This window comes from Rissa tridactyla, chromosome W, assembly GCF_028500815.1.
Source record: "Rissa tridactyla isolate bRisTri1 chromosome W, bRisTri1.patW.cur.20221130, whole genome shotgun sequence".
NCBI lineage: Eukaryota > Metazoa > Chordata > Aves > Charadriiformes > Laridae > Rissa > Rissa tridactyla.
Window position 1 is genome coordinate 386,892 of NC_071496.1, and position 16,399 is coordinate 403,290.

Sequence of the window (16,399 nt, forward strand, 5' to 3'; positions counted from 1 at the left end):
ACTCCTGGGCATATTTATTATGCCATGATCCCTGTAGGCCTTGATGACTTTTCATGGGCAGGATTATCATCTGCGTGCCGTGGCTCATGTCCCCTCCAGCTATGGGCACCCACCTGGCCCGGGATGGCAGTCGCTCTTTCCATCGTGTGCCTTCCTCTGCTGGCACCTCTGGTCTAACAGGGCACGAGTTAGTGCATTCTGTACCCAAAAACCCGTCCTTCCTCCTTGGCCTCGTCACCTCTTCCTCAGCCCAGCTGAGGGCCCAGCACACTCTTTAAACACATTTGTGCATTATGAGTATTTCTTTATTTACTTGCTCATAAGGAAAAAAAAGGCAATATGGATTTATTCTAATTATTCTTATTTTTATTAACCTTTTCAGAAAAATAATAATTTCATAATACACAGAAATACTATACGGGATCCCCCCAACAGAGAAGGATCCGGGTACAATAAATGCACGTTATCAACTGTGAGTCACTCGTTCATTTGAGACAACCTTTCCTTCTTGTAGAAGAAATCCGATAACATAAATTTGTGTTTGAACATCAAGAAACACCTCTCCATTTTAAAATATCCTTCTGCTTTTCATATATCCCATGACAAAGCGAACTATTATTGCGGTTCATGGCAGGAAAATATTAATGGGGTTTAAATGTTATTACCACAATAACACTCTTTAATTTCCTTCCTTTACATTTTAGACAACTATGATTGTTCTATCAGCAAGGCAGATTTTATGGAAATAAAAAGGGACAAAAGAGAAACGGTGTGCCTTTCATCATCTTCTTTGTGGTGATCCTGACGTTAGCGACAGCCATAATATATGTACAGAGCAAACAATGGTTTCGGCGTATCACCAATGTAATAACAGGGCGCCATCACTAAGGAATACTTTGTAAATGTTGAAGATGCTGAATAGACTAATCTCCAGCACTTCAGACCCACCGTCAGGGCGGGCATTCGGCAAATAACCTGAAAATTGACTCTCTGCAGCCTCAGCTCCCTGAAGAACTGAAGACATTTTTCAGAAAAGAGCTCCACAACTATACACAGGCTGAACAATATGAAATAATAAACATTTATTTAATAAGGCGCAGTTTAAGATATTTGATACTGTTTGTGCTGCATTTTAGGAAGCCCTAGACCGAGGCAGTTGAGGCCGAACTAAAGCCATCACTTACTGCACGTTCAGTGTCTGTCAGTGGCATCAGCCACCACATTTATTGTGATTTTTGTGGTGGAGGGCTTCAGTATTTTGAGAAATGGGAAGCATTTATGTTTCTGAATTCTGGGGAAATGCTGTTGTCAGGGCAGAGGCAGCCCCGGCTGAGCCTCCCGGGAGAAGACAAAATGCCCAAAGAGATATGGCTGCACTTGCAGTCCCGGGGGCACGGAGCGATGGGGACGTGGGCTGCAGGGCAGGGAGAGGTCGTCTTCATGGAGCCACAGACTCACGGCACGGTTTGGGTGGGAAGGGACCTTTAAAGCCCACCCAGTGCCACCCCCTGCCCTGGGCAGGGACACCTCCCACCAGCCCAGGTTGCTCCAAGCCCCGTCCAACCCGACCTTGAACCCCTCCAGGGATGGGGCAGCCACAGCTTCTCTGGGCCAGTGCCCCGCGCCTGCTCCCTTGCAGCTGGGAGGGCAATTCCAGACTCCGCGTTGGCTTCCACACGTGCTCTGTGTCCCCCTGCAAACACGAGGCAGCAGCACGACCAAGCCGTGGGTTCCGCCGCCAGCCGCGCGTGTGGGGAAGGGCGCGGGGAGCAGGTTGGGCAGGGGGTCCATGGCGAGGGGAAGGGCTCGTTGTCCCCGCACGGTCCCAGCCCTCTCAGCAGGGTTTCCCCAGGAGCTGGGGCTGGGATAGTGCAGCCACCAGCAGGTGACTCATCTGCCCATTTGTCAGTTTGCAACTAAATCTATGGAAAATAACCACTGAGGAAATTTAAAACTGCAAGTTTTATTTCCCAAATGTCAACTTTTTTCCACATATAGCTGCTGCTGCTGCGCTTATAAACACCGTATATTTTGGAGAAAAGAGAGCTGAGAACCTGCACGCCACAAGTCCAGACAGCAGACAGACAGCAGGACAAGTGCAGGTGGCAAAAAGGACATGAGCAAATCACAAGGCTACCGGGTGGTCCCAGACCCCCGTCACAAGAAGTGAAGCGGGAAAATGGCGCTGCATCCAGCAGCTGGCGGGGAGGTCACTGTCCCTTGGAAGCAGGGAGCTACCGTGGCCAGCCACGAGCCCCTGGGCCACCATCGGGTGCCCAACACAGCCCCGGGGGCAGAGTCACACAGTGCCTCCTTTCAGAGAACACAAATTCCAAACAGAACTCAGGCGGTGGTCATGTCCACGCCAGCTTTCAATACACCTACACACAGACACAGACTATATATAGCATTCGTATACATAGTGTCTGCTGAGAGCATATTCAAACCAAATGATAGGAGGCAGAGCGGTTCTGTACACAAAAGCAGTGCACTGGAGCATAAATGATGACAGAAGAGAGGGAATATACTTATTTAAGCCAAGCTGTGTAGCAGAGAAACATAACGAATTTTCGTCATGTGGGTGGCTTACGTTTTGTTTGCTTTTGACCCCCAAGTTGTTCAAAGAAGCGCAGAGAAAAATCCACGCACACAGAGGGAAATGTCCTTTTCCATCACCGTTACTCGCTCTCTTGAGTAAACATAGAGAGAAGCGACTCGCTAAGCAAGGCTTAAACTGGAGGTCTAAAACTCCGTCACCGCCACCTCAGGCACCCAAGGCCTGAGAAGCGGAGGGGAGCGAACAAAGCCAACCTCCAAGCCCTTTCCCTCGAGCACACCCCCGTCCATGGCTGCGGGGACCAGCCTGTGGGGCCCGGCCATGTCCGCAGCCCCCTCCGCACCCCGCACGGCTCTGGGTGCAGGGGGGTGGTTTTCAGCCGGGCCGTGGAAAGGCAGCCAACCAGAAAGAAAAAACAAGCGGCTTCCATCAAAGTCTGAGCTTCTCCTCCCAATTACTAGTTAAAAACATACTGCTTGTGCCTGGAGCATCTTCATCTTTCTCAAAAAAAAATTAAAAAAAAAATTGTCCAGAGGCCTCGTTAGGATGGAGGCATTTGCTTTAAAATGCTCTTTTCTTTTCCCCAGTGACACAATGCACAGTACTTCACACCAACAGCCAAGCCAGCCGGTCGCCCCGGGGGGTATCGATGTCTCAGCAGCGCGTGAGCCGAGGTGAACCCGTCACCGCAGCTCCCCGGATCAATGGAGCGCTCCGCCGCCAGCTAACGAGTCAGTACCTCTGCCAATTACACCCTTCATCTGCCCTGGCTTCAAAGGGAAGCTGCAGCTCAGAAGTGGAGCAGGTAACTGAAGAAAGAAGTTGTGTTTGTATAAAAGGGAAAGCACCTCGGATGCATCAAATACATAGGATCTTAACTCACTTCTTTTTATTCGTCAGCCCCATCTATAACCTAAGGAAACACGTGCACAAGCACAGCCTGTCCCTCACCTCTGAAGCGTGCACGTAAAGCTCTGCTTGAAGCACAAGGAGCAGCAATACACATAAATTTAATTCGGGGCTGGCTTGTGCCCTCAGCGCAAATTATTTTGGAGGTGATAAACAGATACATGGGATAGAACAGAAGCCCATCCAGATGGAAGGGCCGTACAAGGATCATCTAGTCCATCCTGACCACTTCAGGGCTGACCAAAACTTAAAGCGTGTTATTAAGGGCATTGTCCAAATGCCGCTTCAACACTGCCAGGCATGGGGCATGGTCTGCCTCCCCAGGAAGCCTGTTCCAGGGTTTGACCACCCTCTCAGTTAAAGAAATGCTTCCTTATGTCCAGTCTGAGCCCCCCTGGTGCAGCTTTGAACCGTTCCAAGTTGTCCTGTCCCTGGGTCCCAGGGAGAAGAGCTCAGCACCTCCCTCTCCACGTCCTCTCCTCAGGAAGCTGCGGAGAGCCATGAGGTGGCCCCTCAGCCGCCTCCTCTCCAAACCAGACAAACCCAGGGTCCTCCGCCGCTCCTCACAGGACGCACCTTCCAGCCCCTTCACAGCCTGGTTGTCCTCCTCTGGACACGTTCAAATACTTCCATATCCTTCTTAAATTTCAATCATGAACTTACATGCTATAGTTGGGAAAATGTAACAGTTCCCAAAGGCTAAACCCGTTCCTCCTCCTCTGCCTCCATCGCGCTCCTTATTTCCCCTCACCTTACGTGCTTTGCTGAGCTGCTCAACTCACACAGCCGGCAGAAAACTAACAACTTCTTCCCTGCTTCACAACTTGTGTTTTAGAAACAATTATGAGATTCCTAAATCTGAAAAAAAAAAAAAGAAAAAAAGGAGTCTTTTATCCCACATAAGAGTAGCTGTACCATGTTTTAGTCATTTCACTGTGTTTTTAGCCAGTTTTAGCATTCAACCACCCGCACAGTAAAAATTACTTTTTTTTAAACGTTCAGACAGAATTGTCTCTTGCCGTGTCACAGGCATCACCGAGGAGAGTCCAGCTCCGTCTTCTTCACACTCTTCCCAGGCAGGCGGGAACGCGTCATGTTTATATAAGATTTATCATTACAGCATCTGGTCCTACGGGCTGAAAAAAACCCTCTTCTTTATCACAAAAGAGAAAGTAGATTATTTATACCGTTGAACAAGTTATTGTACGTGGCTGACCAAAGCTGTCTTGGTGGCTGCAATCGTCAGATCTCGAGGCAGCAGAAGACAGACCGGGCCCCACCGCCATCCTGCGTTTGGCTGACAGCACACACACGGCCACGGCCACAAGCACCTCTCGCCCCTCCGCAAGTCCATGCTGCAGGCTGGGATTTATCAAGGAGAGTTAACACAAGACGTCGGGCATCGCACCCAAGAAATACAACCTTTTTTTTTTTTTTTTTCCTCTGAGTATGAACCCGCGTATTTAGACGCTGTGTCATTTTACTAATCCGCATTTCCTCAACACAAGAAGAAATTCCCATAATAACGTGTCAAATTTGTCATTTGGGTTATGTCCAAAACCCCCCTCTCAAAGTCGGAGCTGACTGTGGCAGCACTGGGGGAGGCGGATAGGAATAAACTGATTTCGGCAATATTGGGGGGAAAAAAATAATGAAAGAAAAATCTTGCTACACATAAACTGTCTCTAAAAATTAAATTATTTTTTCTTAACTGTGGTGATACGCTTCTGGGAAGACTGCATTAAGGATACCTACATTATTCTGACATGCCATTTATTATACTCAATTTTATTTCTGCACAATTTGACACAAAATAGGTCATTTTTATAATGCGGTTTGTCATGAAAACTGCTTAGTAGGACACAAAAGAAATAATATTACTTGGAAAAATTCAGCAGTTGTCTGCCTTTCAGCACCAGCAGTTACAACAGAAGAGGTGCCATTATTGGATAATAGTATATTTTTGTAGAGGTACGGGATTATAGAAGAAACAAAACTCTGTAGGAAAAAAGCATCATGCTGTTCCTTCTCAAAGCTACAAAACCAAAGCAAGCGAGGAAAACAAGTTCGGCTTTGTTGAAGCAACAACACTGACATTTGAAGCCGAGAAAAATCCAGAATTTCATGTAAGACGGTTATCAGGTAAGTTTTAAAATGAAAAAAATCAATTTTATAGTTTAACACTAGTTTAACGCTATTTAACAGTTCAACACTATCCAGGTATCATACGAGAGCAGAGAACAATACATTCTCAAAACTGGAACGTGAATTAGGTCTTATTGGTAACGTTACTTAAGGACACTACTGGGCTATTAATTCAGGAATTTACAAGTGTTAATAAAGCCCCACAAAATCTTGTTGTTAGGTTTGTTTTATAGCTAGGGAGGTAAAGGCAGGATGTTTAACAGCCTGAACTCTAGGAACACACACAGTCCCTAGAAGTCAGGCCTCTAAAAACCAGGCCATTAGGTTTTTTGTCCCTAAACCACAAAGGAGGTGGGAAATTCACGGAAAAACCTCCAAGTTTCCATTTCTCAGTTCTTAATCAGAATGAAAGACCCTTTCTTGCCTATTTTTGTCAGGCCGCATCTAGACAACTTTTCTTTAGGTACGAGTCTGACTAAACCCCTACAACTCACTACCTGTTCCAACCCAGCTGCTGTGTCCTACAAACACTGATAAAAACACTTTGTATGGTCGTGACAAGAGAGGGCACTGACAGAGATTAAAAATAATCAAGCAAAAAAAAACAAGACAAAAAAAAAAAAAGTGAGCAACAGGAGGGAGCAAGTGGGTTGAGACGCAGCAGCGCGCCGGGAGAACGGCACAGCGAGCGAGGGAGGGCCAGGAGCTGCTCCAGCACACGGCAGTCAGCGTCCTGCAAGCAAGCGACCGGCGGACTGAAGGCAGCATCTATTTAAGACAGTAAACACGCCACTGTATAAATAACCGACAGCCAAAAGCTTTACTCATTAGTTGTACAGTTTATTTAGACAAGACAGAAGCTTGTACAGTTTTGTAACTGTTTACAGAAATGAAAACATCTGAAATATATTAGGTTTTTTTCCGCCCCGTATATTTAATTCTTGGAAAAGTGTCTTTTTTTTTTTTTTTTTAGGATTCGCGTTTCAGCAGTACATATGCTCCCATTACTGCCAGAAGAGCGTACTGCAAAATAAAACAGAGAATGAAGTCCGATTAGAATTTATCTCCGTACAGGCTCTAAAAATCGCAAATGGTTCAGCTGTGCCCTCTCCAACATTACACCTTCTAGATAAGTACACAATTACAGAGTTGTGTTCCTACGGAATTACAGGAATTTTAATGCGATCAGATTCATTATAAATAGGCATCACAACTACATGCACTTCACTTAACGACATTCCGATAAATTAAACGTTTTCAAATGATACTAAGTTCTACTGGATAACAGACAAGCTAAAATAAGCAAGAAAACAGCTCGTTTCAGATTAGGTACAAAACTACAGAAATAAATTTATTAACGTGTATTCTTACATGCAAGGCTCTTACTACCTTTATTTGCTATTTTATAGTTTTAAATCTAAGTATTCAAAATGCCTCCATACGTACCTTAAATTTTGGATAGTCGTTCATTATTATCGTGACCATACCAACGTAAGGCAAAAATCTGTAATTGACAAGAGAGACCAATGTAAAATTAACCATCAGATATTACACAGAAATGTTTCAGTGTTACTCTGTCTTCAGGATTTTGGATAACAGATTTCAGAGGAAAAAAACAATCAGACAGACAGCAAGAGCTTTAAAGACAATACATACTTGATGAAAATTTGGGAGCAAGATCGCTCAGATTTCCCTCTCCTTCCATGCTTCATCTTGTTGCGTATCATTTATAGCATTAAAAATATCCATGGATCCAGAAATGGCGAGTAAATATCATCGTAATGAGGGGTACGCACAAAAGCCTAACGCCCCACAACACAGCGGAATCAGCTTTTTAGGGTCTCCTGTTGTTCTGCAGCTATGAGAGCCACATAACCTAACACAGAAAGGGTTTAAAACTAACACAGAAGGTATTTTAAAGGAGCATTTAACCTAGCCGGCAGCACCAAAGGTTTAGAGGGGCACTTGTTCTGTTCCTTGTTATTTAACTTGGTGGCAGGGACAGAATCTAAACAACGAAGCAAGTAAGTATTCTCGCAGAAGAGCACTTAGTACTGTTAGGCAAGTTAACCTTATCGCTATGACAACTTACGGAACTCTTAAACAAGGTTAATTTTGTATTTACTGTTGAATTATTTGTTAAAGGTGCCATTTTTTCAGAAAATTCATTTCCACTCTCCACATCAGTGAAAGGACTACAGAAAACAACTTTTCCAGGTAAAATATGTTTTTTATTAACATTTTATTTAAGAAATTCAAAAAATACCATACCAGATCTCATTTGTACCAACAGGAAAACTCATCCAAATTCTAAATTTTCTATTTCAGTTACGAAGAACACAGACATTTTGCATTACTTACCCTCTGGCTCTTCCAACAACATCTTTCTTCTCTAACCAGTTCTGACCTTCTTTGTACAAGCCTCTATCATCAACTTCATTATTATCCCCTTTCGTCAGAAATTTGATGTTCCCGTTTTCTCTAGAAGGCAATGAGATGATGAACTAAATAACACTTAATTTTAAAACCTCAATTAACATCTACTAAGCACAATGAAGATGGAAAGTGCTACGAGATTAGATAAGAATGTTGACTTCCAGTCCTGCTTATTTAACAAACACCATCAAATCATTAACATTACAGATCTACAGACAGCGTCAGTAGATCTTTAACAAGAAATGTTTTTTAAAACACTCCTAGATTGTCATTTGATGTAATCAATTACACAACGAACATCCAGAGCCGGCACTAAACTTCCTCAACAAAAGCAGTATGTGAGCAAAAGCAATATCTGGGAAAAAACCGCAACCCTCTGCACTGTCAACAAAACAGAAATTTAACTGAAATACTGAATAATACCCTAGTAAGAGGGTGGGGTTTTTTGTTTGTTTTTTTAATTGTGGAATAAGAGCCTGTGAAGCCATCATGCATTAGAGAATTAATTTAACTGAATTTGAATCACTAATTTCAGATGAGGTAGACCCTAAAAATCTTCCCTTAGGAAAGACGGTCGTATAATACTGCAGTGCTTTAGGCAATTTTCTTCTAAGTTCTACACACTTGTTTAACTCTTAGTAATCATATTTACATCAAAATAAAGCTTTGTTCTCCTTTTGACGGAAATAAATATTGAAGAGCCTCTAAAGTAGCTGCAAATCTGCATCAAATTCAGTATTTTGTCACTAACGCTGCAATGCAGTTTTAGGTCACTCATTGTTAAACAATATGGCGAGTTCCAGGCAAAACCTCACTTACATTTGATATTTATTAACGTGGCAAATAAAAAAATACATGTAACCACATAACCTTTCCCTACTGTTTCAAATGAACAAAGCATCTTGCACTACGTTTTGAACATGATACAATTTAACCCCTGCTGATAAAAAAAACCTGCCACATTTCGCTCCCTTTCAAGCATTCGGCATACGTGCAGGTGATACATGCAAGACTTCGGTTCAACGCTCCCATTTAAATAAAGTTATTTAGAGTCCTCAAAATCGTTTTGCTCGAGAAGCTGCTACTTGCAAGCAATGACATCGAGAAACAAGGAGTTTTTATGAAGACAAATTAGGTACAAAAAAAAAGCAGAGGTAGTTCTTTGGTATACATATTAGTTTCAAAAAAAACTTTGAACAGATACTAGTCAAAAGATAAACACCTTCAGTTCACGGCCAGGACTTCTGAGGAGCAAATATGTCAATGCTTGCCACCTCCGGGTCAGCTTTTCGCTGTGCGGAATTAGAGACAGAATCGCCTCTTTCAGAAGGAACCGTTTATCGTACCAGGCACATGCAACAAAGGCAAAAGCAGGTGATCTACCTGTTGCTTTTCAGCATGAATTGCTGGCATTTGACTAACAGACACAAAAAGAATAAGAATCTCTTCTTTCACTCCGAGTCAAATCTCTTTTCCGGCAAACTTCATTTAGCAAAGATCACCTACTTGTCAGACTGCACCTATAGTTCTGATCCTGAATCTCCGCCTTCTCTCAGAGATTCGCTTTTAGAAGTAGCTATTTCTCACAACCAAAATCCCAATTCAACACAAGTCAGGACAGAAGCGGACTCTGCTCCCACACATATCGCCACCACTGGCAAAAACAACGTGTGCAGCTGGTGTTACCGGACTCCTCTTTGGCACAGGTTTATCTACTTCAAACCGAGGGACAGGAGTCGGAGTCTCAAGAACCGGGGACAAAAGCGGATTGCACCCTAGAGATAAGTTTTATCTTACAGCATATTCTCACTCGCTTTTTTCCACAAAATGCTACCTAATTAAAACATAAGTGAAAGTCACAGTGAAGGAAACTATGTTTAGAAACAAGGAAAATGCCAAGTTGCATTACTTTTCATGTATTTTGATTACTCTGTGAACTATTGGAATGTCTCTGCCTTCAACTTTAAAAACAACTATTTCACCAGCTCTGATTGGGTCATCGTGGAAATTTGTTAAGAACAACAGGTCTCCCCTGTGAAACGCTGGTTCCATGCTGCCACTACAAACAAAAATAAAGAGAGAGTTCATTAGCGTTATGGTAAATGAAAGAACCACCGTGAAAACAAAGGACATTTAATGCTTAGAGATAAACTCACAATTTTAACTGAAATCTGTAGCTTCACCCATTCAGTAACACTACACAGACATTTAACACAACCCAAACCTCAGCAAGTCCCGAGCTGAGCCAGCCTATAGAAGGCTTCCTTACTGCCTCGGTGCAAGAAAGAAATAAGCAGATAATTTACTGATAAAAGGAGTTTTACCGTAATACAGTTTTAAAATAAATACACATATGGTAAAAAAAAAAAGAAATTAACAAATAGACCAGAAACTGTTCAGTGGCTTCTGGAAGCGCAACACTCATTTTCTTCAGGAGAGCACAGAAACTTCATAGGATTACACACATTTCTATGAAAGCAGAATTAATTTTTTGGAATCATAACACCTATAGAGGGATTACTGTCCCTAGGTAGCAATATGTATATGCTCAAGTAGTTTATCCGTTAATTAAACGAACAAACCTAGATGTTCAAAAGTTTCACATATCTATTGCTTCCACAAACTTCAATGGAAACTAGACTGCCCTTACAAAAGCAGCCTTTGCTAAGTGTCTGAAAACAGAGTTAGTAGAAAATAAGTGTCTGAGTACTTCTTAAAGTAGGTGAGACTTCAGCTCCAAATCTTTCCAAGCGGGAAGGGGAGGAGACGAAGGACAAAACAGTATTTGGACTTTAACAAAAAAGCCTTTACATCGACTTACCTCAGCACCACAACAATAGGGCTTTCACTTCCAGTAATGACGATCAGCCCTTTCCATATCATGAGGGCAGAAGACACTATCATTGCAAAATTTAAGACTTGGTAATACAGCTATATGAAACAAGAAAATTGTTTTTAAAAGTTACTGTGTTGTATTTAGAAGCACAACGTAGGATTTCAACCCATATGCACCGCTGAATCACAATCCAGGCACGTGGGCTTTCAGGCTAAAATCACATTCCAACAGAAGCCCCTACCGGCAACCCAACCACCCAAACCACACCGCAGCACGCAGTGAAATCCTGTAAGATAGTATTTTTGCTTAAAAAGAGGAGCTGTTGGGGTAGAAGAGAAACAACAAAGGATAATTTCCAGCTATTGTCAGGCAGAAATTTCTCATGTGGAAAATCTTTCATCGATTTGACTAACTTTCTGCCCCCAAATTCGACTGCTTTGCCAGCCATTACAGCAGTGGATACCTTTTCTTTACGCTACCTCCTTTTTTTTTTTCTTGCCAGCATATGAAGATTCTCTGGTGGAAAACAGCCTGGCCTATCTCCACTTACCATCTGTCCCACTGATGTAAGAGACAGAACCAGAGACTTCCAGGACATCTTTCGAGTTTGAAAATATATATGCTGGGATTTCCAGGTGCGTGACACACTTAACAGCGTAGGCCAAGCTTCAGTATTTGCTCTGAAGTTTGGGGTTTTTTTTAAAACATGGTCGATAGCTATTAAAAACAACCCACAACAAGGAACTGTCAGAGCCTGGAGATCAGGTTTGTCACCAGCCTTACAGTCTCCCTTCCAGCCCGTTATTCGCGCAGACACACAGTAACGATAAAGCCCAGACACCCGTTCTGAGCTACGAGAGTTCAAAACCACCCGTTTGCTTCCGCGCGCTCCAGAGCGAAGCCGATCACTGACGTTAACGTCAAAACGCGGTTTCCCAGCGTTAAGCCCCAGGCCCGGGCCGGGGCACGGCCCAGCCGGTGGCGGAGCGGCCTCACCGGCAGCAGGCACGGACAGCCCGGCCGGCCCCGGCGGGACGCAGGCTCCGGAACCCCGGGGGCCTCCGCGCCCCAGCCCGGGCCCCGGCCCGCACGCCCCGGGGACCCCCCGCTACCTGCCGCTTGTTCATGCGCCGCAAGTCCCCGAAGAGGTCCATGGCCGCCCGCGGGGACGGCCCGCGCCGCCCGGCGGCTCCTCAGCGGGTGGCGGCGGAGGCCGTTGGCAGCCCGAGCCCCAGCGCCGAGCGCGACCCGCGACTGCCGCCGGCCCGGGGAGGGGACACCGCTCTGCTCCCCGGGAGTTGTAGTGTCCTGCCGCCGCCGCCCCGCCGGCCTCTGCGGCCAACAGGACTACAACTCCCAGCATGCTCTGCGACAGCGGGCCCTGAGGGCGAGGCCCCTCGCCTGCTGCCCCCGGAGGTGCCTGACCAGTTTGCTCTCCGAGGGGGCTCCCGGTGGGCGCCGAGACCTCACGATCGAGCGGATCGAACCAGACGCGCCTGCGGAGACGCAGAACGGGCGGCGTCGGCCTCCTCAGCCGCCATCGCTTTGGGCCAGGCGACCGCCGGCCACCTCTCCCCGCCGCCGGTCTGCGTGTGCGCGGCCCATTGGCGGGCGGGGGGGCGGGGCCAGCGGGAGGGGCGGGGCCACAACAGAGGCAACGGGCGAGGGAGGTGCCCGCGGCCCCTCCTCGGGCGGGCGCCGTGACCGGGAGCGGGGCGGGAGGCGGACGTCGGGGAGAAGAGCCCCCAAGGGCAACCTCAGAGATGGCCGGAAGGTCTCTGAATTAGCTTTGTGTAATTAAGATTTTTTTTTTCTAATTAAAAAGGTGTGGAACGAAGTTACCTGTTCTTTAAGATCTGAAATGCCGGACAGATTCATGCACAGGAAGAGGTTTTCTGCAACTCCCCTGAAGTGGGTTTTTTATACCGTGCAATACATAGATTTTTTTTTTTTTTTTTTAATGAGAAATAAAGATTAAAAACAGTGATCGGGACAAAGTGACGGGGAAGTACAAGCGATACGAGGGAGACTAACAAACCCATCCCCCGTGCGTGGCTGTTACCCACAAAATCTGGAGCCGCGTATTGTTTTCCGTGCCTTTTTTTTTTTTTTTTTTCTGGGACATACTGAGCCCTTTTGCAGAGTTTACTGATGCTCGTGTGTTGTCGCTACATGCGTTCCGTGATGACAGTTCAGAGCCCAGGCCTGTTGACGAGCCCATGAACCTTCTCGGTGCCGGCTGAATCCTGCGTTTCGGCCTCCGGCTGCTCTGCGAGCGCGTTCCCCACGCGTCCGGTATTCACACAGCTGGGAAACGACGATCACAAAGCTACTAATTAAAATATACAACACAAGAGCTACCTGTCGTCTAATTACATTTCTCTCCCAGGAAACTGTGCCTTTCAAGCAAAAAAAAAAGGCCAAACTCTCATTTACACCAGAAATAATTGTACCTGGAGTAAATCTGAGCCCCTCGTTGAATGTACCACTAATTCACACGAGGGTGGCAGAACTGAGTTCAGACCAGTAACCCACCGGCAATTATAAACAATCTGACAGTTAAATCTTTGTTAAATTTACTTTGCCGTTGGAATGAAATCTTTATGTTACTTCTTGTGGCTGTAAGTGTACGTTTCTATGAAAATAATTCATGGTACTAACGTTGCGGGGTTTCGCTCGGGGAGGCTGAGGACGCTCCGGTGGCCTCGGCTGTCCCCGTGCACCCATCTCGCCGAGCTCAGGAGCCGCAAAACCAACGGCTGACGATAAAGGGAAGAATTTGCATCCCGGACCGGAGTTGTGATGCTGCAACGCACGGAATGAAGGTGGGCGGCTGTGACGGGAGAATGATCTCCGAGTGTTCTTTGTAGGTTAGTGCTTTAGTTCTCAAAACAGGCAGAAAAATATTCTCGCCTGCCTGTTGTGAAGTAGGAATACAGTAATTCTGGAGCCGCCAGACAGGCCATTTAGCAGGGAAATGGCAGCGCCCAAGAGAAAGTGAACGGCACAGACCGGGTGGTGTTAGAGCAGCTCCTCGCAGTCATTCCTGGTGGAGGGAACTAGAAGTGGAAGTTCGGACGATAAAATCTAATTTTGTAACAAGCAGAGCTGGCGTGCAAAGAGTTAGAAATGCAAGAAGGCAGCGTTGTGATGAGACCGGGCAGGATCGAAGCTGCTTAGTTTTTTGTTCACCGAGATGCTGCGTTCTGTTGTCCAAGGTACAAACCCACACTTAATTCTGAGACGGCGGTATCTTTGCCAGTATCTTTGCCTGTCAATTTGCTATCAATTAGGGTTCCAAAGCTTGGAAAACACTTTTGTTCACCCATTGTTCATGGTGAGTCAGAGGAAGCACACTGGCAACATGCTTTTGTTCCTTCTCCACAGACGCTAGGAATCACCCACTCTTCTGTTGGGGGCTTTGTTATTTTACCATCTGGATGATTTAGATTATTAAAGGTTACATGTATTTTGAAATCTTCCCATACTCTGGATGTTTGACTTCAATATTTGTACAGCAGATCTTTTGGAACTCTGCAGCTAGAAAATTATGCTGATGTTTTAGTACGCAGGAAAATGTAGCTCTTGACATTCTGGCTGGTTTGCCAGACCTTTGCAAACATCCAGGCGCCAGTGCTACCTGTAAGTATAATATTTGAATTACAGCTCTTTGTTTTCAAAGAGATTGGTCATGGGCAAATAACGAGCACCTTGCACCTGAGCTGAAAAATGCAGGTTAATGGGCAAAGCCATAGAAGTCCATTTGCAGCCGCTCGGAGTAAAGCACAGAAGAAATGCAATAACAGTGAGCACTCTTTTCTCCCAAATACGTCTGGAACTATTCTGCTTCCCGCTTCTGTCGCTCCATGGGCTGTTAGAGCAGCCAGGGCTGTCCGAAGGCAGCAGGCTGCCGTTTACGCCAATGCCACGCTCTCTCGGGGATAATTTTTGTACCTGGAGGACTTTGCTGCGCCCCAGTGCGGGTAAGTGGAAATCGGGCCCCTTTGCTCTGAAAGGAGCTTCTGCCGCATCGGCCAAGCGACGGCGCTGACGGGGAAAAGATGTGTCAGGGGAGGGATCTGTCTCAGAGGAGAGGAACCAAAGTATGAACGACAACAGCAACTTGGGCATTCACTAAAGACATCTCGTTTGAACCCGCTGAGTTGGAAGCAGCACTGGCCCACATGCACGCAGCAGACAATTCTGTGCGTCACCTTCTTGGCCAGCCCCAGTTTGATTTTCTTTTACCACGTCCATAAGCAGGATCACAACCCTAGCACTTCCTCCTGTTCCTCTTTTAGCCAGAGGAACTCTGCAGGGCCAGGTGCCTCCATCTTCAGCTGTTGTCACTCCACGTTTGCACCCAACATCGCACGGCTGAGCAAAGCTGCAGGGGACTCTGCTCCAGACCCGGTGCCTAATTCTCTTCAGTTTCTCACAAAAATCAGTCTCTGAACACTACACCATTCTCTGAGCCACAAAGCTGAGCTGATGATATGGGCCGGGATAGCCAGGCTGCTGGGAACCTGATCCCAACTCCGTGTCCTCCTCCTGCAGGAAAGCACGAGTTTCTGACGGCGACAGGAATGCCGGCAGCTCCCCTGCGGCAGCCCTGGGCGTCGCAGGGACCTCCTTCCCCCTCCTGGGGTGGTTTACGTGGGGCTTCATCCTCCTCAGCACGGCAGGCCCGTTCATTTTCACACGAACAATGTCCATCCCCTGATGTGCTGAAGGGCTGCTTTTTCTGAGTGTGAAAAACAGGACAGTGGAAAATGGCCCCAGGTGCACACCTTTGCTCTTAAAAGTGGTTTTTGAAGTCATTTCAGCTGCTTCTGTTAGACCACACACCAAGTAGTCTCAGGCAATACTGCATGCCTCGCCTTTGAAATCCCATTAAGGTTCCTTAAAATTGGGCGCCCAACAGGCAAGACTCTCGGAATGGCCCCCCGCTGTGGAAATGCAGGCCTCCACGTCTGGGGTCATCAACGGGACTTTCTGGCTTAAGCCTCGCTCTTCTGGGAGGCTTTTTTTCAAAAGAAAACCTAAGTACATTCATTTCCCTGGGGCTTCGTGGAGGCTCTGGTTTATCTAATGTTTTCGGTGTGTGCCTCCAAGGGACATTCTTATTTTGCCATTGTGTCTTATTTTGGTTTTGTGTTGCATTCAAATTTATCTGCCCTTTATCTCAATAAAATTCCTTTCTTTGCTTCAAGGCTAAGCGTTAGCTGGGCAGCAAGGGCTTTATAATTTAAAACATCTCAGCCAGGATTCCTTTGCGAACCGCCCTTGGCAGCTCCTGCTCCCTCAGCCTGGAGTGGGGAGCGCGGAACGGCAGGGGTGAAGGTGAGGAGGGGGAGCAGGAACATCCCAAAAGCCTCCATCGCTTCCTGATTGAGACGAGACTGTTCTGAGAGCCACTGCTGGGACGTGCTGGAAAGCCTCGGGGCTGGCGGTAATTTCTCTGTGGAGGAAAAGTCACATCGTTTCTGTGCCTTCCCAACGCATTCTAATCACTA

At 46.2% G+C, this 16,399-nt stretch overlaps 1 protein-coding gene across 3 annotated transcripts; it reads right to left on the bottom strand.

The window, feature by feature from the left end:
* Positions 1-6,438: 6,438 nt before the first annotated feature.
* On the bottom strand, positions 6,439-12,152 carry LOC128902067 (signal peptidase complex catalytic subunit SEC11C). 3 transcript variants are annotated; one of them, XR_008463607.1, is made up of 7 exons: positions 11,434-11,928; positions 10,869-10,978; positions 9,957-10,106; positions 7,973-8,092; positions 7,268-7,487; positions 7,058-7,115; positions 6,439-6,634 (listed from the first exon to the last, which is right to left on the bottom strand). XR_008463607.1 is itself a non-coding variant. In XM_054184408.1 (7 exons), exons 2-7 carry the CDS (start codon positions 11,479-11,481, stop codon positions 6,581-6,583), a joined length of 540 nt encoding a protein of 179 aa, XP_054040383.1. In that variant the 5' UTR covers positions 11,482-11,600; positions 11,996-12,123; the 3' UTR covers positions 6,439-6,580. The 3 variants fall into 3 exon arrangements, 2 of the variants coding, with proteins under 2 accessions (XP_054040383.1, XP_054040384.1); XM_054184408.1 differs by lacking the exon at positions 7,268-7,487 and adding an exon at positions 11,996-12,123 and having other exon boundaries at positions 11,434-11,600; XM_054184409.1 differs by lacking the exons at positions 7,268-7,487; positions 11,434-11,928 and adding an exon at positions 11,996-12,152.
* Positions 12,153-16,399: the final 4,247 nt, after the last annotated feature.

Coding starts and splice junctions, on each gene's coding strand:
- LOC128902067 (XM_054184408.1), bottom strand. CDS start 11,481: ATGTCCTGGAAGTCTCTGGTTCTGTCTCTTACATCAGTGGGACAGATG. Junction 10,979..11,433: donor TTACATCAGTGGGACAGATG/GTAAGTGGAGAT, acceptor TGTTTCATATAG/CTGTATTACCAAGTCTTAAA. Junction 8,093..9,956: donor GTAATCAAAATACATGAAAA/GTAATGCAACTT, acceptor ATTGCCTTCTAG/AGAAAACGGGAACATCAAAT.